This window comes from Saccoglossus kowalevskii, chromosome 8, assembly GCF_978046115.1.
Source record: "Saccoglossus kowalevskii chromosome 8, keSacKowa6.1, whole genome shotgun sequence".
NCBI lineage: Eukaryota > Metazoa > Hemichordata > Enteropneusta > Harrimaniidae > Saccoglossus > Saccoglossus kowalevskii.
In genome coordinates, this window is record NC_140648.1 from 14,538,629 (window position 1) to 14,563,453 (window position 24,825).

General features: G+C 37.4%; 3 protein-coding genes across 3 annotated transcripts; 2 read left to right on the forward strand and 1 right to left on the reverse strand.

The window, feature by feature from the left end:
* Nucleotides 1-7,766: 7,766 nt before the first annotated feature.
* Nucleotides 7,767-8,672, forward strand: LOC146739328 (sulfotransferase 1A1-like). Its single transcript, XM_085502704.1, has one exon. The coding sequence runs from the start codon at nt 7,767-7,769 to the stop codon at nt 8,670-8,672; it is 906 nt and encodes a 301-aa protein (XP_085358830.1).
* Nucleotides 8,673-16,923: 8,251 nt separating this feature from the next.
* On the reverse strand, nt 16,924-17,367 carry LOC102805229 (sulfotransferase 1A3-like). The gene has a single exon (XM_006817808.1). It carries the CDS (start codon nt 17,365-17,367, stop codon nt 16,924-16,926), a length of 444 nt encoding a protein of 147 aa, XP_006817871.1.
* A 1,982-nt stretch (nt 17,368-19,349) lies between these two features.
* Nucleotides 19,350-20,255, forward strand: LOC146739329 (sulfotransferase 1A1-like). Its single transcript, XM_085502705.1, has one exon. The coding sequence runs from the start codon at nt 19,350-19,352 to the stop codon at nt 20,253-20,255; it is 906 nt and encodes a 301-aa protein (XP_085358831.1).
* The last annotated feature ends 4,570 nt before the right edge of the window (nt 20,256-24,825 follow it).

Here is a 24,825-nt window from a genome sequence, read left to right on the forward strand (position 1 = left end):
CAATGTACTGTTACTGTGAGTGTTGAGTGTCAACTCATCACGTGATATTCAATAATCAAAACAAGAGTATGAACGTTAGATTAGCAAACACATAGCGCAAACATAAGGTCAAAGGTCACAGGGATGAGGCAGGGAAACTCCAACAACAAAAAATATTTTTTAAACGTGGAAAGTAACCAGAAAAAAGAAACGTTTAAACGAAAATAGCACATTGAATGAAAATATAATAACTGACCTCAGATGAAATTTTAGATTATTGCAAACACTTCTACTAGGAGTTGTATTTTGAGGGGAATTTTAATTTACAGCTTTGTTGATATGCTTAATATCTGATTTTTTTTTACGCAAAAGATATGTTGTAAATTTTCGAAAGGGTGATTAGCTGAAAATTTATTTTACTTTGTTTACATCGGTATGGATTCAGACCAATGGGTTTCAACTATGTTATGATAATATGCCCAATTGCATAATTATTCATGGTAATTCTTCACAATATTCATACGACATCAACATACATTACAGTTATGCATATTAATTAGGTAACATGACTGATCCCATTTATGAAAATTAAGTAATAAATATGCTCTGATTTCAACCAAAAACTATTCATTGTTAATGCAATTATTTGTTTTTGAGATATCATCGGAAAAGGAAACTACAACTAATATTTAATATGCATCAACTAAAAACTGATCACATCTGTGCATTATCTCCGGTGCATTATTTATGTAACAAGTTTCATTGAAAATTTTTTGAGACTAATCATTATTCAAATTAGCTAATCAATATTCAAGGATTTTAACCAAAAACTAATCAGGCCTGTGCACTCTCCTATAACCTTTAGTACGTGCCGGGTTTATCCGCCATTGTTGTTGCTTATCAATAAAGCTGTTTCTTATCGTTCACCAGTGTTTGTATCATTACTGGCGTGGTGGCATCGTCGGGATACGAAATCGACGCTAAATATCGTCCCGAAGAAGTCCGGTCATTCATGTAATCACCAGTGAACTTGCTTCTACTATAGCGGTAAGAAGTACACTTTATGTTAGTGTTTCGCTTTATATTGAACTGCTATCGTGGCCTATAATGTGCATGAACCAAAACAGTGGATTTTGACCAAACACGAGTCAATAACGTCGTCGTTCGAAGCTTTGCGACATAATCTGCAATATATTTTGTCATTGGATCCAAATTGTGCTACGTTTCTTGCCAATGATTTTACATGGAATAGGAAGTCTAATGCCATCGCGAATTAATGCTGGGCCAAATTGCCAATTATTGTCTGTGATTTCACGCAACACCATCATAAAGTCATCCACATGTATGTCATCAATCTGGCAAGCAATTCGTTTACACTATGACTTCCAGACCTCAGGTTCACATTTCCTGGATTTTAATAATATTAAATTAGAAGTTGACGAGCGCCCAGAAGATCTATACCAACGCCTGGTTTCATTTATTGAGGACAACTTGTTACATCATGACAGTGATATAAAACATCATGGTGGAAGCCATCACCATTGATGAAGAACTCACACCTTCCCAAGAAAACATCATTGTGCTCATATGGTTACGTCTCTTACACCCAGAGCTACCAAGCTCAGTGAAACAACGGTATGGCACTGAGTTACGCTCAAAGACGCTTGCTACTCTAAAACCAGAAATTTCTCAGGCATTAGATTTGCTTGTGGAGGAGGTTCACGCTTCAGTTGACGCCAAGGTTTTGCACTTCGTTGCCAATCAGTATATACACACCAAGGACTCTCCAAAACCGACTACAACATCAACCAAGCGCCAGAGCACTAAATCATGCCTATTGTGTAAACAAGCTGGTGGTCCTAAATACCAACAACAGAAGATCGCTTTTTCATTTTTAAATCTCACCAAATAAGTTGCCAGGATGATGGTGAAGATATCTACAGTGACCAACCATCAAACAATAGTGTTCACACTTGCATTCTTCAAGGCTTTCTATCACCATCGCCCTCTGCAATTAACACTAGACACCGTAGCTGAAACAAACATGATTAGGTCTTCACTTGCTAAGTATATAGGAGTTACAATTCAAAATAGTTCACAAAAAGCACTCTGGGCTGATGGGCTGACCACTTTGAGTTATCGGTGAGACTCATATCACACTTTGTAGAAGCGACATTTTTCTTACACTCGATGCACTTGTCATTGAAGAATAGGATGTTGACATTTTAGCTGGCACACCGTTCATTACAGTCAATGACATTTCCGCACGCCCAGCTATGCAGCAGATATCCATCAAAGGCACACACGTTGTTAGGCATGGAATCAAAGACGACACACTCCATTCACATAAAGTCCATCGCACGCAGGAATTTGTATTGTGTTCCTCTCCAGTTCCAAAAACTTTTTGTGGTGTGAGAGTATATACACGTTCAGCCATGAGCATGCCCGGTTCAGAAACTGCTCTTGAGGAGCTAATGTATCGCATATTGGGTGACTGCATACTATGGAGGAAACACCCCACTCAAACTACTCCAAAACTGGGAAAACGTTCTAAAAGCATTAAGTAAGTGTAACATTCACAACTTTCTACATTGCAAATTTCTCAATTCATCCAGGACGCAGTTGTACGGGCATCCAATATCCCAGACATGATTAACAGCAAACTACGCCTCCCGTTTACCACTAGATCAGCGTGGCACACACAAACACAGTGTCCAGATTTACGACGTGTGCATGCTCAATTAAGGAACAAGACCATCAAGGAAACTCACCACTATCTGCGATGTGAAAAGGTATCTTGCTATCGCTACCATCGCAAGAGATGGTCTCCTTATCGTTAAACACAACAAGCCCTTCCAAGTGTCATCTGATCTAATCATCATCCCATGTTATTAACGGAATTTTAACTGCACTTCACATCAAACTAGATCACCCAACACCAGCTAAAGCATCTCTACCTTAAATGCAACTTCTATGCTATCGACTTGGACAAATCCATAGAGTTAGTGTCACAACAATGTCATGTCTGTACGACACCTAGTAAGCTGCCTGATACGCTAATAGAAACAAACATCTGAGGACCCACCAAACTCCGTCAGAATATATTTCGCAGCTGATGTCTCGTCCATATCGATTTTAGAGGCAGATATTGTATTATTACGATGGAAGTGTTAGATATAGCACTTTATAACTGTGAGTCCGGTAGAGGACGTCCCAGAAACTATGTTATCGCGTGGACAGTCTTGGTGTCTTTTAACATGTCTTCGTAGGTGACGTAAAACACGTTCTGGTCTCCACTCTGTGTTTCCAAGGTGTAAATGGAAGATTCCCATCAACGAAATACTTCAGATAGCTTGTCCATGTAATTATCCCCTGTGGTGCACTAGCTTTGTTAAACCAGTGATAGCTAGAAGTGACGACATCTTTAGGATTACGAGCGATGTATATACTCTTTGTACCAGTCTGCAGTGCTTGCTTTGGGAATACTTCGTACGAGAGATGTGATTTGATAAGACGTGGCGATGACGTCACACTCTGGTTCATTTGAAACGATTTCGTGGCCATTAGTAAAGGTGTATCGACCTCACCGAACATCTTGGGTTCCATTATCAACCACTTTAGCCTTGGAGGCACTTTCTTGTCACCGTGCTAAAACACATTCAAATCGGGATATAATTCTTGTAGTAAGAATATCATCCAGTGTTAACAGACTTGGGAAACCCTTGCACAATGATGTCATCTTGGCGGAGAAATTTTTCCAGAACTCCACTCTCTAGTTTAGAGGTATCGGTGTACGGAAAAAATGTGTATCCCTTATATCTCTGGATTGAATTCACGACACGACGTCATACAGATCTGACATTAAAATGGCAGAGAAGTAGGCATATTACGATTTGTCACTACATGCGTATCCACCAATGCGTTTTATCTTCAGTGTATATAAATATTCATTACAGAATTATACCGTATTTATAGAATTTTCAAAAGATTATTTTATTATATTATAATGCGGGTCTTGTACGGGCTGCAGAGCGCATAGTTTCACGATGTGGCCGATTATATTGAGCCAACCTCTACGTAGCGTAGTGTTAGTTCTAGCATTGATGATACTTTCTAATAATAAATGCCGAAGATTAATCAATTTTACGTTATTTATAAAAAAAAAAAAAAAAGAACAGTACGTGAGACATGTAATACGGTCTGTGGATTTTTTTTTGATTTTCGTTAATTTTGAAGCAAACACAGGTCATGGTATTTCATATATATTGTAAGCAAAACATTTAAAACAACAGTTAGGATGAAAGGGACTATTTCGCGTAAGGTGAAAAAGTTGTATATTGTAGTGAAACGGTTAATTAACATTCAGTGGTGAAGAGACTGTGAATAACATAATACAGCACTGAGTAGTTGGATATCCATTGATCCAAAATAATGTTAAATCTGTGTAGATTTATTGTTGCAACATTAACAGCAGAAATCACGTGATATATAATTGAATGCACAGTTATATATAGCGAGTTATTATGCATAACTGTGTATATGTTAATATCTGTGCGTAATATTCGCAAAAACGTTACTTTTACGATTTACAAAAATAATGGGTTTAAGACGTCATTGTATCAAGATTGTACGTCATCCTCAAACAATATGTGGGTGTATTGTACATGCCTTAGAAGGTAATACAACTGTATAACCCCCTCCTGCTTGGTCAGGGTTTACCATGGTCATGAAAGATCGTTGCTGGTCCTTATTTGTGTTTTCGGACGTTGGTGTCGATTGTGCTTCTACAGCAGTGAGGTTTTTCCATTGCCAGGGTTTTGTTTTGCTATACTGATATGTGTATTTTACCTGCACCGATGGCAGAACACGAATGAATACTACAAATACAACATTACTGTTTCGAATAGGAAAGAAACAAATAAGTCGTCCGGTCTGCTGTTCGAAAGTACCAAATCTGAAATACAAGTTTGTTCGTATATTTTACGTTGACAAACTGACACACTGCGGTGATAACCCATTCTAATCTTTCAGCTAACTAAACATCGATGTTATTTTACAATTATCAATTTTACACGCAGACGTTGGATTATTACGTAAATTATCGATGGAAGTGTTAGATATAGCATTTTCTAACTGTGAGTCCGGTAGAGGGCGTCCCAGGAACTCCGTTATCGCGCGGACAGTGGTCTTGGTGTCTTTTAACATGTCTTCATAGGTGACGCATAACACGTTCGCATCTTCACTGTGTTCCCTCCAACCAGCTACGTGGTTTACCCATAGTGTAAATGGATGATTCCCATCTATGAAGTCCTTCAGATGGCCTTCCCATGTAACTTTCTCATGGAGCATACTAGAATTACTCATCCAGTGATAGTGACGACATCTTTAGGATTACGAGCGATGTATATTACTTTGGTACCAGTCAGTAGTGCTTGCTTTGGAAATACTTCGTATGGGAAGTGTGATTTGATAAGACGTGGCGATAACGTCACGCCAGGGTCTGTTTGAAACAGTTTCAGTCCTCTAAGCAGCGGTGGGTCGGCCTCTCCGAGCACACTGGGGTCTACTAAGAGCCACTCTAGCATTGGAGGCACTTTCTTGCCACCGTGCTGAAACACATTCAAATCGGGGTATAATTCTTGCAGTAAGAATATCATCCAGGTGTTACCAGACTTGGGAAACCCTTGCACAATTATGTCATCTTTGCGGAGAAATTTCTCCAAGACTCAACTCTCCAGTTTTGGGATATCGGTGTTCGGATAAAGTGTGTAGCCCTTATATATGCATTTCTGGAAGGAATCCATGACAGTATCCGGAGTAGTCGTTTACACCTAACTTTAAAATGGCAAATACGTCGTGTTTGTGTTTCTATGCGTACGCCGACAATGTATTTGATTGGATGCGCCTCTGTTTACACGTTTCACGTGACACAAATACATACCGACACAAGGTCGACCAGTACTGTTAGACAATATAAGTTATCTTCAGAATCTAGACCTTGATCGAGTCGTTCAAACTAACAGATAAAAAAGATAGGTCGGCGGTTATGAATTGTAGCATACAAGTAGCAATGTGTTTGAAAAACACAATGTATTTGAGAAACTAAACGGACTCACAAAAGCGATAGCTCATATTCCAGATATTCAGCGGGAAAATGGCCGTCTAACTGATGACATTGTATGCATTCCTTTACACACCCGATAACACTGATGAAAATGCAGAAAATACTATTCTCAGTAAAACAGATCGTGAACATCTTGATGAAACCATTTCTTTGAAAAAGGTACGAAAAGAGTTAAGGTTCTTGCCTATGAGTGTTCTCCCGGTATTGATGGGTTACCATAAGTATTTTTTCAACAATTCTGGAATATAATTGGTAGAGACCTCTGTGAAGTTGTTGTCTATTTTATTCGTGATAGTTGTTCCCCAATTTCTTGCACAAAAGCCTATGTTAATTTACTGCCTAAAACGGAAGGACAAACTGGCGGCCTGTTAGCCTCCTGTGCAGTGATTATAAGATCTTCACAAAAACACTGTCACTCTGTCAAGTTTGATCTGTTATTGGTTCTATCATTCATCCCGATCAGAGCTGCAGTATCCCAAATCGTAACATTGATCAGAAAAAAAACCTTTGACAGAATCAACCACACTTACTTGATCAAGACATATGTGCATTTGAGTCTGGACAAAATTTTATTCAGTGATTTCGTCTTTTGTAAAAACATGCTCAATCCAATGTCAGTGAACAGCGCCCTCCCATCACATATTATGTTGTCTGGAAGCATTCGTCAAGGATGCTCTCTATCCACACTTTTATATGTCATTGTCATAGAGCCGTAATTCTATGAAATCAGACAGAATAAAAAAACATCACAGGTATTGAGATCCCCCAGAGTAACGGACTACACAGCAAAATGATATATGCTGACGACGTAGAAATAGTCATTACACGCAAAACCAACTTTCAAAAGTCAGAGGGACTGTGGGTTGGCAGCTGGCGGGACATTAGCAGCTCGTCCTTGGGTATTAAGTGGGTCAGTGCGAGCTTAAAAACTTTTGGATGTGTATTTGAGGAACACCAAGACATTCATAAACAAAAACTGGACTGAAATAAAGCAGACAGTTGAAAACAAAATGGAATTTTGGACGCATTTTGCTCCTGCTATGTCTTACAGACGGCGTGCACTTGTAGGGGGGGGCAAGGGTTATTTTCGTTCAACGTAATTGCAATATTTTTTTGTTCGTACTACGTAAATTGAAAAAATAAATTCCGTAATTCTGTAATCACAGGCTAGACGTACAACGTAATCGATCAAATAACTTGAGCATCTTATGTTCATTATAGAAGAATATAGAAGCCCCTCCCCTCCACAATGACCAATTTCAATCTGAAATGGTAAATAGGAATTATATATTTTCATCGTTTAATTTTAGACTTTGTAATTTTACGCCGTGGTCCAACTGTTTCACTGCTATATACAACTTTTTCGCCTTACGCGAAATAGTCCCTTTTATCCAAACTAAAATTAGTTATTCTTCGGCATTTATTATTTAGAAACTGTCATCAATGCTAGAACTAACACTGGGGTTCGTAGAGGTTTATGTTCGCTTAATACCATCGGCCACATCGTGAAACGTATACGTGAAACCATGCTTTATGCAGCCGTGCAAGACACGCTTTATAATATAATAAAATAATCTTTCAACAATTCTATAAATACAGTATAATTCTGTAATGAATATTCATATACTCTGAAAATAGAATCAGATCTGTTTGACGACGTGTCATGGATTCAATCCAGAGATATAAGGGATACACACTTTGTCCGTACACCGATACCTCAAAACTGGAGAATGGAGTTCTGGAGAAATTTCTCCGTCAAGATGACATCATTGTGCAAGGGTTTCCCAAGTCTGGTAACACCTGGATGATATTCTTACTGCAAGAATTATATCCCGATTTGAATGTATTTCAGCACGGTGACAAGAAAGTGCCTCCAATGCTAGAGTGGCTCACTGCCAATCCTAGATTTGTCGATGATTTCGACACGCCTATAACAAGAGCAGTGAAATCCTTTCTGATAGACCCTGGCGTGACGTCATCACCACGCCTTATCAAGTCACACCTCCCGTACGAATTATTTCCAAAGCAAGCACTTCGGACTGGTACCAAAGTAATATACATCGCTCGTAATCCTAAAGATGTCGTCACTTCTAGCTATCACTGGTTAGGCAGAACCAATTTGCCAAGAGAAAATGTTACACGAGAAGGTCATCTTAAAAATTTCATAGACGGGATCCTTCCAGGTACACCTTGGGTGAACCACGTAGCTGGCTGGAGGAAACACAGTGATGATGAGAACGTGTTTTACGTCACTTACGAAGACATGGTAAAAGAAACCAAGACCACTGTCCGCGCGATAACGGAGTTCCTGGGACGCTCTCTTCCGGACTCCCAGTTAGAAAATGCTATAGTTAACACTTCTATTGACAATTTACGTAATAATCCAACGTCTGCGTTTAGAATCGATATTGACGAGTCATTTATGCCAAATTATGTTGCTGGCTATTTTAGGAAGGGGAAAGTTGGCGACTGGAAGAACCATTTCACCGTGGCTGAAAATGAGATGTTTGAAGATGTCATAGTGAAGAAGTTACAAGAAAAGGGAATAGAATTTGTGTATGAATTGTAAAATAATAATAACGATATGTCGATCTCAAAGTATGGTTATTTGACCTGTATAGTTCAACATGGCGTTACTCCCATGATGCATCTCACTAATGATGCACAACTGTTATTTCTGGAGGACAATTTGTCTCAATATATAACAATCATTCCGATAGATCAAGTAAATCAAGCAATTAATTATACAATGATGTGCACCTTGCGCTTTAAATAGAACATTATTGTAGTACTAACATTACACTTTATTTCATGAATCGTTTATTCTCTGAATCGTTTCTATATCATCAGGTACGTCGACAGCGTCAACATTTTTTTCTCTAAACTAATTCCATACTGATCTTGCATGTACACAATTACTAGAATTGACACAGTTCATTTATTGTAGGACGTATATCAATTTTTTTATTGACATCTTTAGTTGAAAACAGTGAAGTTGGATTCGTGAATAAACTTTTCTAAGTAGTCTACACTAGCTTTTCCATGACCTGTCATTCAGATTAAATCGTTCACAAATAAGTTGTGGTCTGTGTGTGTTGTAGATTTTACTCAAAAGAATACTGTAATAAATTTTAGTTTTCATTTGTTGATGTTGCATAAATATGTAAATATAAGTAGCGTGTACTTCACTATGGCTTTTCATTGTTTTTTTGAAATCATGACCTTTGACCTTATAATGGCAGTATGTATTTGATTATCAAACTACCATACTCATTTTTATATCGCTGTTGAATATCAGATGACAGGTTCTCACTCAACAATATTACTAGTATGCGAACAGTACTTGGTATTTTTAAACTGTCTATTACATTTATTATTAACAATGGTGTTAATGATTTCTGATTTTTATTAAATCCCAAATTACTCTCAAATCAGTTAACTTTTTTTTTGTATAAACATTAATCCACATCTTAATAGTCATTTCCAATTTATAATAATATTCGTCCTCTAACAGGCCCAAATTGAAAATTCCAAATCCAGGACGAATTGTAATTGTGGATAAAATTGATGGATAATGTGAGTGATCTGAACCCACACTTGGTACGTACATACATCTGTGGAGGGTGCATGTATGTTTAGCAATTAATTCGGACCATTCTCAATAATTACGTATAAACAAAACAATACGTAACGACCCTTTCATCACGGCGGAAACAATTCATTGGAATATTTAATTGTTTTGAAAATAGGCTCATTGTACCTTGGTTGTGTGCAGGGCCATGCGAAGCATTTTTTTGTCATATTAAATAACAAAAACTACCAACTCAAATGCCCCTGTTACTTAGTATGTACGTAGGTTCATTGCTACTCTGCCATCTATTTACCCATCAATTGATTTGCCTGAACGCTTTCTCGAGTACTGCAACAGTAAAGTAAAATTGATTAGAGAAAGATTGGATTGCGAAGATCATGATATTTCTGTCCATAGCGAAAAACGTTTCCAAGGTCACACTCTCAACAATTTTAATCCGATTTTGGAAGAGCTAGTGAAACGCGTGATTCTCAAATCTCCAGCTAAATCCTGTGATCTCGATATCATACCAACTAACTTGTTAATTGAATGCCTGGATGCAATGTTACCATATATAACAACAATAATTAATGATTCACCATCTACTGGTATATTCCCGTCACCATTCAAGTCTAAACTTGTTAAACTACTAATCAAGAAACCATCACTGAATGCAAATGAACTGAAACATTATCGTCCGGTATTGAATCTTCCAATTCTTTCAAAAAATAAAGAGAGAGTAGTCCTGATGCAGCTAAACGATCATCTTATTACTAACCATCTGCTTAATACTCATGAGTCTGCATATCAAAAACACCACAGTACAGAAACCGCATCGTCGATCACAACATTTTGCTTCATCGACTTGAACATACATTTGGTATATCTGGACCAGTTTTGATTTGGTTTGAGTACTACATCACTGGCAGGACCCAGACTGTTGTTGTTAATGGATACAAGTTATGTGCTCAACTGTGGCGTTCTTCAAGGTTACGTTCTGGGACCAGTTCTGTTTGTCCTATATACAGAGCCGTTATTCAATCTCATAAAACAACACTCTGTACAGCACCATGCTTATGCAGATGACAACCAACTATACAAAGCAACCAGCGTAGAGCACACTCAGGCAACACTGGATATAGTGAAAAACTGTATCATTGGTATCAAGGAATGGATGACACTAAACAAGCTTCAATTAAATGACAGTAAAACTGAAGCCATGCTAATTATGTCACCAATTTCACATATAGTCTAATATACCTTTTGTAACTTAAGTCTTATGGGTGTGCGTTGCTCGACTTTGCTACCACAATGTTCTTGCAGGACAGCGGAGCTATTTCGACCATCAAGTCACTTGTTTTCAAAGTGTGTTGACTCTTTTGAGGAATGTATCTGACAGTCTGATAATATGGGCTGATTTTTAAGATAGCAACAGAGCATCTGCGATCGATAAACATATAATTGGGTGCAATTTTTAATATAATTATTTCAGAATTTGATTTTGAAGTCATTTCTTGAGTAAAAAAATTGTCAGCTGGTTATTATTAGTTTTAGATAAAAACGTTCATTCATGCAATCTCGCATCGAATATTGGTTCATCACAATTTTCGCTATGACGCAATGCATGTGACGTCATATCAAGTGTGGGTTCAGGTCACTCACCTTTCTCATCGATTTATTCCACAAATACAATCTGTCCTAGATTTTTGATTTAAGTCTGTTGTAGGACGAATATTATTGTGATAACGAAATATAGATTAATATGTGTATTGGTGATTATGCAATACAGGAATTTCAGAGTAATTTTGGATTTAATAAAAATCAAAATATATAATATACTTAAACTAAAAAATATAGATAGCATAATAATATCTTTATCAAAGGAGCGGTATAAATAAAATAAAAAATTCAATGTACTGTTACTGTGAGTGTTGAGTGTCAACTCATCACGTGATATTCAATAATCAAAACAAGAGTATGAACGTTAGATTAGCAAACACATAGCGCAAACATAAGGTCAAAGGTCACAGGGATGAGGCAGGGAAACTCCAACAACAAAAAATATTTTTTAAACGTGGAAAGTAACCAGAAAAAAGAAACGTTTAAACGAAAATAGCACATTGAATGAAAATATAATAACTGACCTCAGATGAAATTTTAGATTATTGCAAACACTTCTACTAGAAGTTGTATTTTGAGGGGAATTTTAATTTACAGCTTTGTTGATATGCTTAATATCTGATTTTTTTTTACGCAAAAGATATGTTGTAAATTTTCGAAAGGGTGATTAGCTGAAAATTTATTTTACTTTGTTTACATCGGTATGGATTCAGACCAATGGGTTTCAACTATGTTATGATAATATGCCCAATTGCATAATTATTCATGGTAATTCTTCACAATATTCATACGACATCAACATACATTACAGTTATGCATATTAATTAGGTAACATGACTGATCCCATTTATGAAAATTAAGTAATAAATATGCTCTGATTTCAACCAAAAACTATTCATTGTTAATGCAATTATTTGTTTTTGAGATATCATCGGAAAAGGAAACTACAACTAATATTTAATATGCATCAACTAAAAACTGATCACATCTGTGCATTATCTCCGGTGCATTATTTATGTAACAAGTTTCATTGAAAATTTTTTGAGACTAATCATTATTCAAATTAGCTAATCAATATTCAAGGATTTTAACCAAAAACTAATCAGGCCTGTGCACTCTCCTATAACCTTTAGTACGTGCCGGGTTTATCCGCCATTGTTGTTGCTTATCAATAAAGCTGTTTCTTATCGTTCACCAGTGTTTGTATCATTACTGGCGTGGTGGCATCGTCGGGATACGAAATCGACGCTAAATATCGTCCCGAAGAAGTCCGGTCATTCATGTAATCACCAGTGAACTTGCTTCTACTATAGCGGTAAGAAGTACACTTTATGTTAGTGTTTCGCTTTATATTGAACTGCTATCGTGGCCTATAATGTGCATGAACCAAAACAGTGGATTTTGACCAAACACGAGTCAATAACGTCGTCGTTCGAAGCTTTGCGACATAATCTGCAATATATTTTGTCATTGGATCCAAATTGTGCTACGTTTCTTGCCAATGATTTTACATGGAATAGGAAGTCTAATGCCATCGCGAATTAATGCTGGGCCAAATTGCCAATTATTGTCTGTGATTTCACGCAACACCATCATAAAGTCATCCACATGTATGTCATCAATCTGGCAAGCAATTCGTTTACACTATGACTTCCAGACCTCAGGTTCACATTTCCTGGATTTTAATAATATTAAATTAGAAGTTGACGAGCGCCCAGAAGATCTATACCAACGCCTGGTTTCATTTATTGAGGACAACTTGTTACATCATGACAGTGATATAAAACATCATGGTGGAAGCCATCACCATTGATGAAGAACTCACACCTTCCCAAGAAAACATCATTGTGCTCATATGGTTACGTCTCTTACACCCAGAGCTACCAAGCTCAGTGAAACAACGGTATGGCACTGAGTTACGCTCAAAGACGCTTGCTACTCTAAAACCAGAAATTTCTCAGGCATTAGATTTGCTTGTGGAGGAGGTTCACGCTTCAGTTGACGCCAAGGTTTTGCACTTCGTTGCCAATCAGTATATACACACCAAGGACTCTCCAAAACCGACTACAACATCAACCAAGCGCCAGAGCACTAAATCATGCCTATTGTGTAAACAAGCTGGTGGTCCTAAATACCAACAACAGAAGATCGCTTTTTCATTTTTAAATCTCACCAAATAAGTTGCCAGGATGATGGTGAAGATATCTACAGTGACCAACCATCAAACAATAGTGTTCACACTTGCATTCTTCAAGGCTTTCTATCACCATCGCCTCTGCAATTAACACTAGACACCGTAGCTGAAACAAACATGATTAGGTCTTCACTTGCTAAGTATATAGGAGTTACAATTCAAAATAGTTCACAAAAAGCACTCCGGGCTGATGGGCTGACCACTTTGAGTTATCGGTGAGACTCATATCACACTTTGTAGAAGCGACATTTTTCTTACACTCGATGCACTTGTCATTGAAGAATAGGATGTTGACATTTTAGCTGGCACACCGTTCATTACAGTCAATGACATTTCCGCACGCCCAGCTATGCAGCAGATATCCATCAAAGGCACACACGTTGTTAGGCATGGAATCAAAGACGACACACTCCATTCACATAAAGTCCATCGCACGCAGGAATTTGTATTGTGTTCCTCTCCAGTTCCAAAAACTTTTCGTGGTGTGAGAGTATATACACGTTCAGCCATGAGCATGCCCGGTTCAGAAACTGCTCTTGAGGAGCTAATGTATCGCATATTGGGTGACTGCATACTATGGAGGAAACACCCCACTCAAACTACTCCAAAACTGGGAAAACGTTCTAAAAGCATTAAGTAAGTGTAACATTCACAACTTTCTACATTGCAAATTTCTCAATTCATCCAGGACGCAGTTGTACGGGCATCCAATATCCCAGACATGATTAACAGCAAACTACGCCTCCCGTTTACCACTAGATCAGCGTGGCACACACAAACACAGTGTCCAGATTTACGACGTGTGCATGCTCAATTAAGGAACAAGACCATCAAGGAAACTCACCACTATCTGCGATGTGAAAAGGTATCTTGCTATCGCTACCATCGCAAGAGATGGTCTCCTTATCGTTAAACACAACAAGCCCTTCCAAGTGTCATCTGATCTAATCATCATCCCATGTTATTAACGGAATTTTAACTGCACTTCACATCAAACTAGATCACCCAACACCAGCTAAAGCATCTCTACCTTAAATGCAACTTCTATGCTATCGACTTGGACAAATCCATAGAGTTAGTGTCACAACAATGTCATGTCTGTACGACACCTAGTAAGCTGCCTGATACGCTAATAGAAACAAACATCTGAGGACCCACCAAACTCCGTCAGAATATATTTCGCAGCTGATGTCTCGTCCATATCGATTTTAGAGGCAGATATTGTATTATTACGATGGAAGTGTTAGATATAGCACTTTATAACTGTGAGTCCGGTAGAGGACGTCCCAGAAACTATGTTATCGCGTGGACAGTCTTGGTGTCTTTTAACATGTCTTCGTAGGTGACGTAAAACACGTTCTGGTCTCCACTCTGTGTTTCCAAGGTGTAAATGGAAGATTCCCATCAACGAAATACTTCAGATAGCTTGTCCATGTAATTATCCCCTGTGGTGCACTAGCTTTGTTAAACCAGTGATAGCTAGAAGTGACGACATCTTTAGGATTACGAGCGATGTATATACTCTTTGTACCAGTCTGCAGTGCTTGCTTTGGGAATACTTCGTACGAGAGATGTGATTTGATAAGACGTGGCGATGACGTCACACTCTGGTTCATTTGAAACGATTTCGTGGCCATTAGTAAAGGTGTATCGACCTCACCGAACATCTTGGGTTCCATTATCAACCACTTTAGCCTTGGAGGCACTTTCTTGTCACCGTGCTAAAACACATTCAAATCGGGATATAATTCTTGTAGTAAGAATATCATCCAGTGTTAACAGACTTGGGAAACCCTTGCACAATGATGTCATCTTGGCGGAGAAATTTTTCCAGAACTCCACTCTCTAGTTTAGAGGTATCGGTGTACGGAAAAAATGTGTATCCCTTATATCTCTGGATTGAATTCACGACACGACGTCATACAGATCTGACATTAAAATGGCAGAGAAGTAGGCATATTACGATTTGTCACTACATGCGTATCCACCAATGCGTTTTATCTTCAGTGTATATAAATATTCATTACAGAATTATACCGTATTTATAGAATTTTCAAAAGATTATTTTATTATATTATAATGCGGGTCTTGTACGGGCTGCAGAGCGCATAGTTTCACGATGTGGCCGATTATATTGAGCCAACCTCTACGTAGCGTAGTGTTAGTTCTAGCATTGATGATACTTTCTAATAATAAATGCCGAAGATTAATCAATTTTACGTTATTTATAAAAAAAAAAAAAAAAAAGAACAGTACGTGAGACATGTAATACGGTCTGTGGATTTTTTTTTGATTTTCGTTAATTTTGAAGCAAACACAGGTCATGGTATTTCATATATATTGTAAGCAAAACATTTAAAACAACAGTTAGGATGAAAGGGACTATTTCGCGTAAGGTGAAAAAGTTGTATATTGTAGTGAAACGGTTAATTAACATTCAGTGGTGAAGAGACTGTGAATAACATAATACAGCACTGAGTAGTTGGATATCCATTGATCCAAAATAATGTTAAATCTGTGTAGATTTATTGTTGCAACATTAACAGCAGAAATCACGTGATATATAATTGAATGCACAGTTATATATAGCGAGTTATTATGCATAACTGTGTATATGTTAATATCTGTGCGTAATATTCGCAAAAACGTTACTTTTACGATTTACAAAAATAATGGGTTTAAGACGTCATTGTATCAAGATTGTACGTCATCCTCAAACAATATGTGGGTGTATTGTACATGCCTTAGAAGGTAATACAACTGTATAACCCCCTCCTGCTTGGTCAGGGTTTACCATGGTCATGAAAGATCGTTGCTGGTCCTTATTTGTGTTTTCGGACGTTGGTGTCGATTGTGCTTCTACAGCAGTGAGGTTTTTCCATTGCCAGGGTTTTGTTTTGCTATACTGATATGTGTATTTTACCTGCACCGATGGCAGAACACGAATGAATACTACAAATACAACATTACTGTTTCGAATAGGAAAGAAACAAATAAGTCGTCCGGTCTGCTGTTCGAAAGTACCAAATCTGAAATACAAGTTTGTTCGTATATTTTACGTTGACAAACTGACACACTGCGGTGATAACCCATTCTAATCTTTCAGCTAACTAAACATCGATGTTATTTTACAATTATCAATTTTACACGCAGACGTTGGATTATTACGTAAATTATCGATGGAAGTGTTAGATATAGCATTTTCTAACTGTGAGTCCGGTAGAGGGCGTCCCAGGAACTCCGTTATCGCGCGGACAGTGGTCTTGGTGTCTTTTAACATGTCTTCATAGGTGACGCATAACACGTTCGCATCTTCACTGTGTTCCCTCCAACCAGCTACGTGGTTTACCCATAGTGTAAATGGATGATTCCCATCTATGAAGTCCTTCAGATGGCCTTCCCATGTAACTTTCTCATGGAGCATACTAGAATTACTCATCCAGTGATAGTGACGACATCTTTAGGATTACGAGCGATGTATATTACTTTGGTACCAGTCAGTAGTGCTTGCTTTGGAAATACTTCGTATGGGAAGTGTGATTTGATAAGACGTGGCGATAACGTCACGCCAGGGTCTGTTTGAAACAGTTTCAGTCCTCTAAGCAGCGGTGGGTCGGCCTCTCCGAGCACACTGGGGTCTACTAAGAGCCACTCTAGCATTGGAGGCACTTTCTTGCCACCGTGCTGAAACACATTCAAATCGGGGTATAATTCTTGCAGTAAGAATATCATCCAGGTGTTACCAGACTTGGGAAACCCTTGCACAATTATGTCATCTTTGCGGAGAAATTTCTCCAAGACTCCACTCTCCAGTTTTGGGATATCGGTGTTCGGATAAAGTGTGTAGCCCTTATATATGCATTTCTGGAAGGAATCCATGACAGTATCCGGAGTAGTCGTTTACACCTAACTTTAAAATGGCAAATACGTCGTGTTTGTGTTTCTATGCGTACGCCGACAGTGTATTTGATTGGATGCGCCTCTGTTTACACGTTTCACGTGACACAAATACATACCGACACAAGGTCGACCAGTACTGTTAGACAATATAAGTTATCTTCAGAATCTAGACCTTGATCGAGTCGTTCAAACTAACAGATAAAAAAGATAGGTCGGCGGTTATGAATTGTAGCATACAAGTAGCAATGTGTTTGAAAAACACAATGTATTTGAGAAACTAAACGGACTCACAAAAGCGATAGCTCATATTCCAGATATTCAGCGGGAAAATGGCCGTCTAACTGATGACATTGTATGCATTCCTTTACACACCCGATAACACTGATGAAAATGCAGAAAATACTATTCTCAGTAAAACAGATCGTGAACATCTTGATGAAACCATTTCTTTGAAGAAGGTACGAAAAGAGTTAAGGTTCTTGCCTATGAGTGTTCTCCCGGTATTGATGGGTTACCATAAGTATTTTTTCAACAATTCTGGAATATAATTGGTAGAGACCTCTGTGAAGTTGTTGTCTATTTTATTCGTGATAGTTGTTCCCCAATTTCTTGCACAAAAGCCTATGTTAATTTACTGCCTAAAACGGAAGGACAAACTGGCGGCCTGTTAGCCTCCTGTGCAGTGATTATAAGATCTTCACAAAAACACTGTCACTCTGTCAAGTTTGATCTGTTATTGGTTCTATCATTCATCCCGATCAGAGCTGCAGTATCCCAAATCGTAACATTGATCAGAAAAAAAACCTTTGACAGAATCAACCACACTTACTTGATCAAGACATATGTGCATTTGAGTCTGGACAAAATTTTATTCAGTGATTTCGTCTTTTGTAAAAACATGCTCAATCCAATGTCAGTGAACAGCGCCCTCCCATCACATATTATGTTGTCTGGAAGCATTCGTCAAGGATGCTCTCTATCCACACTTTTATATGTCATTGTCATAGAGCCGTAATTCTATGAAATCAGACAGAATAAAAAAACATCACAGGTATTGAGATCCCCCAGAGTAACGGACTACACAGCAAAATGATATATGCTGACGACGTAGAAATAGTCATTACACGCAAAACCAACTTTCAAAAGTCAGAGGGACTGTGGGTTGGCAGCTGGCGGGACATTAGCAGCTCGTCCTTGGGTATTAAGTGGGTCAGTGCGAGCTTAAAAACTTTTGGATGTGTATTTGAGGAACACCAAGACATTCATAAACAAAAACTGGACTGAAATAAAGCAGACAGTTGAAAACAAAATGGAATTTTGGACGCATTTTGCTCCTGCTATGTCTTACAGACGGCGTGCACTTGTAGGGGGGGCAAGGGTTATTTTCGTTCAACGTAATTGCAATATTTTTTTGTTCGTACTACGTAAATTGAAAAAATAAATTCCGTAATTCTGTAATCACAGGCTAGACGTACAACGTAATCGATCAAATAACTTGAGCATCTTATGTTCATTATAGAAGAATATAGAAGCCCCTCCCCTCCACAATGACCAATTTCAATCTGAAATGGTAAATAGGAATTATATATTTTCATCGTTTAATTTTAGACTTTGTAATTTTACGCCGTGGTCCAACTGTTTCACTGCTATATACAACTTTTTCGCCTTACGCGAAATAGTCCCTTTTATCCAAACTAAAATTAGTTATTCTTCGGCATTTATTATTTAGAAACTGTCATCAATGCTAGAACTAACACTGGGGTTCGTAGAGGTTTATGTTCGCTTAATACCATCGGCCACATCGTGAAACGTATACGTGAAACCATGCTTTATGCAGCCGTGCAAGACACGCTTTATAATATAATAAAATAATCTTTCAACAATTCTATAAATACAGTATAATTCTGTAATGAATATTCATATACTCTGAAAATAGAATCAGATCTGTTTGACGACGTGTCATGGATTCAATCCAGAGATATAAGGGATACACACTTTGTCCGTACACCGATACCTCAAAACTGGAGAATGGAGTTCTGGAGAAATTTCTCCGTCAAGATGACATCATTGTGCAAGGGTTTCCCAAGTCTGGTAACACCTGGATGATATTCTTACTGCAAGAATTATATCCCGATTTGAATGTATTTCAGCACGGTGACAAGAAAGTGCCTCCAATGCTAGAGTGGCTCACTGCCAATCCTAGATTTGTCGATGATTTCGACACGCCTATAACAAGAGCAGTGAAATCCTTTCTGATAGACCCTGGCGTGACGTCATCACCACGCCTTATCAAGTCACACCTCCCGTACGAATTATTTCCAAAGCAAGCACTTCGGACTGGTACCAAAGTAATATACATCGCTCGTAATCCTAAAGATGTCGTCACTTCTAGCTATCACTGGTTAGGCAGAACCAATTTGCCAAGAGAAAATGTTACACGAGAAGGTCATCTTAAAAATTTCATAGACGGGATCCTTCCAGGTACACCTTGGGTGAACCACGTAGCTGGCTGGAGGAAACACAGTGATGATGAGAACGTGTTTTACGTCACTTACGAAGACATGGTAAAAGAAACCAAGACCACTGTCCGCGCGATAACGGAGTTCCTGGGACGCTCTCTTCCGGACTCCCAGTTAGAAAATGCTATAGTTAACACTTCTATTGACAATTTACGTAATAATCCAACGTCTGCGTTTAGAATCGATATTGACGAGTCATTTATGCCAAATTATGTTGCTGGCTATTTTAGGAAGGGGAAAGTTGGCGACTGGAAGAACCATTTCACCGTGGCTGAAAATGAGATGTTTGAAGATGTCATAGTGAAGAAGTTACAAGAAAAGGGAATAGAATTTGTGTATGAATTGTAAAATAATAATAACGATATGTCGATCTCAAAGTATGGTTATTTGACCTGTATAGTTCAACATGGCGTTACTCCCATGATGCATCTCACTAATGATGCACAACTGTTATTTCTGGAGGACAATTTGTCTCAATATATAACAATCATTCCGATAGATCAAGTAAATCAAGCAATTAATTATACAATGATGTGCACCTTGCGCTTTAAATAGAACATTATTGTAGTACTAACATTACACTTTATTTCATGAATCGTTTATTCTCTGAATCGTTTCTATATCATCAGGTACGTCGACAGCGTCAACATTTTTTTCTCTAAACTAATTCCATACTGATCTTGCATGTACACAATTACTAGAATTGACACAGTTCATTTATTGTAGGACGTATATCAATTTTTTTATTGACATCTTTAGTTGAAAACAGTGAAGTTGGATTCGTGAATAAACTTTTCTAAGTAGTCTACACTAGCTTTTCCATGACCTGTCATTCAGATTAAATCGTTCACAAATAAGTTGTGGTCTGTGTGTGTTGTAGATTTTACTCAAAAGAATACTGTAATAAATTTTAGTTTTCATTTGTTGATGTTGCATAAATATGTAAATATAAGTAGCGTGTACTTCACTATGGCTTTTCATTGTTTTTTTGAAATCATGACCTTTGACCTTATAATGGCAGTATGTATTTGATTATCAAACTACCATACTCATTTTTATATCGCTGTTGAATATCAGATGACAGGTTCTCACTCAACAATATCACTAGTATGCGAACAGTACTTGGTATTTTTAAACTGTCTATTACATTTATTATTAACAATGGTGTTAATGATTTCTGATTTTTATTAAATCCCAAATTACTCTCAAATCAGTTAACTTTTTTTTTGTATAAACATTAATCCACATCTTAATAGTCATTTCCAATTTATAATAATATTCGTCCTCTAACAGGCCCAAATTGAAAATTCCAAATCCAGGACGAATTGTAATTGTGGATAAAATTGATGGATAATGTGAGTGATCTGAACCCACACTTGGTACGTACATACATCTGTGGAGGGTGCATGTATGTTTAGCAATTAATTCGGACCATTCTCAATAATTACGTATAAACAAAACAATACGTAACGACCCTTTCATCACGGCGGAAACAATTCATTGGAATATTTAATTGTTTTGAAAATAGGCTCATTGTACCTTGGTTGTGTGCAGGGCCATGCGAAGCATTTTTTTGTCATATTAAATAACAAAAACTACCAACTCAAATGCCCCTGTTACTTAGTATGTACGTAGGTTCATTGCTACTCTGCCATCTATTTACCCATCAATTGATTTGCCTGAACGCTTTCTCGAGTACTGCAACAGTAAAGTAAAATTGATTAGAGAAAGATTGGATTGCGAAGATCATGATATTTCTGTCCATAGCGAAAAACGTTTCCAAGGTCACACTCTCAACAATTTTAATCCGATTTTGGAAGAGCTAGTGAAACGCGTGATTCTCAAATCTCCAGCTAAATCCTGTGATCTCGATATCATACCAACTAACTTGTTAATTGAATGCCTGGATGCAATGTTACCATATATAACAACAATAATTAATGATTCACCATCTACTGGTATATTCCCGTCACCATTCAAGTCTAAACTTGTTAAACTACTAATCAAGAAACCATCACTGAATGCAAATGAACTGAAACATTATCGTCCGGTATTGAATCTTCCAATTCTTTCAAAAAATAAAGAGAGAGTAGTCCTGATGCAGCTAAACGATCATCTTATTACTAACCATCTGCTTAATACTCATGAGTCTGCATATCAAAAACACCACAGTACAGAAACCGCATCGTCGATCACAACATTTTGCTTCATCGACTTGAACATACATTTGGTATATCTGGACCAGTTTTGATTTGGTTTGAGTACTACATCACTGGCAGGACCCAGACTGTTGTTGTTAATGGATACAAGTTATGTGCTCAACTGTGGCGTTCTTCAAGGTTACGTTCTGGGACCAGTTCTGTTTGTCCTATATACAGAGCCGTTATTCAATCTCATAAAACAACACTCTGTACAGCACCATGCTTATGCAGATGACAACCAACTATACAAAGCAACCAGCGTAGAGCACACTCAGGCAACACTGGATATAGTGAAAAACTGTATCATTGGTATCAAGGAATGGATGACACTAAACAAGCTTCAATTAAATGACAGTAAAACTGAAGCCATGCTAATTATGTCACCAATTTCACATATAGTCTAATATACCTTTTGTAACTTAAGTCTTATGGGTGTGCGTTGCTCGACTTTGCTACCACAATGTTCTTGCAGGACAGCGGAGCTATTTCGACCATCAAGTCACTTGTTTTCAAAGTGTGTTGACTCTTTTGAGGAATGTATCTGACAGTCTGATAATATGGGCTGATTTTTAAGATAGCAACAGAGCATCTGCGATCGATAAACATATAATTGGGTGCAATTTTTAATATAATTATTTCAGAATTTGATTTTGAAGTCATTTCTTGAGTAAAAAAATTGTCAGCTGGTTATTATTAGTTTTAGATAAAAACGTTCATTCATGCAATCTCGCATCGAATATTGGTTCATCACAATTTTCGCTATGACGCAATGCATGTGACGTCATATCAAGTGTGGGTTCAGGTCACTCACCTTTCTCATCGATTTATTCCACAAATACAATCTGTCCTAGATTTTTGATTTAAGTCTGTTGTAGGACGAATATTATTGTGATAACGAAATATAGATTAATATGTGTATTGGTGATTATGCAATACAGGAATTTCAGAGTAATTTTGGATTTAATAAAAATCAAAATATATAATATACTTAAACTAAAAAATATAGATAGCATAATAATATCTTTATCAAAGGAGCGGTATAAATAAAATAAAAAATTCAATGTACTGTTACTGTGAGTGTTGAGTGTCAACTCATCACGTGATATTCAATAATCAAAACAAGAGTATGAACGTTAGATTAGCAAACACATAGCGCAAACATAAGGTCAAAGGTCACAGGGATGAGGCAGGGAAACTCCAACAACAAAAAATATTTTTTAAACGTGGAAAGTAACCAGAAAAAAGAAACGTTTAAACGAAAATAGCACATTGAATGAAAATATAATAACTGACCTCAGATGAAATTTTAGATTATTGCAAACACTTCTACTAGAAGTTGTATTTTGAGGGGAATTTTAATTTACAGCTTTGTTGATATGCTTAATATCTGATTTTTTTTTACGCAAAAGATATGTTGTAAATTTTCGAAAGGGTGATTAGCTGAAAATTTATTTTACTTTGTTTACATCGGTATGGATTCAGACCAATGGGTTTCAACTATGTTATGATAATATGCCCAATTGCATAATTATTCATGGTAATTCTTCACAATATTCATACGACATCAACATACATTACAGTTATGCATATTAATTAGGTAACATGACTGATCCCATTTATGAAAATTAAGTAATAAATATGCTCTGATTTCAACCAAAAACTATTCATTGTTAATGCAATTATTTGTTTTTGAGATATCATCGGAAAAGGAAACTACAACTAATATTTAATATGCATCAACTAAAAACTGATCACATCTGTGCATTATCTCCGGTGCATTATTTATGTAACAAGTTTCATTGAAAATTTTTTGAGACTAATCATTATTCAAATTAGCTAATCAATATTCAAGGATTTTAACCAAAAACTAATCAGGCCTGTGCACTCTCCTATAACCTTTAGTACGTGCCGGGTTTATCCGCCATTGTTGTTGCTTATCAATAAAGCTGTTTCTTATCGTTCACCAGTGTTTGTATCATTACTGGCGTGGTGGCATCGTCGGGATACGAAATCGACGCTAAATATCGTCCCGAAGAAGTCCGGTCATTCATGTAATCACCAGTGAACTTGCTTCTACTATAGCGGTAAGAAGTACACTTTATGTTAGTGTTTCGCTTTATATTGAACTGCTATCGTGGCCTATAATGTGCATGAACCAAAACAGTGGATTTTGACCAAACACGAGTCAATAACGTCGTCGTTCGAAGCTTTGCGACATAATCTGCAATATATTTTGTCATTGGATCCAAATTGTGCTACGTTTCTTGCCAATGATTTTACATGGAATAGGAAGTCTAATGCCATCGCGAATTAATGCTGGGCCAAATTGCCAATTATTGTCTGTGATTTCACGCAACACCATCATAAAGTCATCCACATGTATGTCATCAATCTGGCAAGCAATTCGTTTACACTATGACTTCCAGACCTCAGGTTCACATTTCCTGGATTTTAATAATATTAAATTAGAAGTTGACGAGCGCCCAGAAGATCTATACCAACGCCTGGTTTCATTTATTGAGGACAACTTGTTACATCATGACAGTGATATAAAACATCATGGTGGAAGCCATCACCATTGATGAAGAACTCACACCTTCCCAAGAAAACATCATTGTGCTCATATGGTTACGTCTCTTACACCCAGAGCTACCAAGCTCAGTGAAACAACGGTATGGCACTGAGTTACGCTCAAAGACGCTTGCTACTCTAAAACC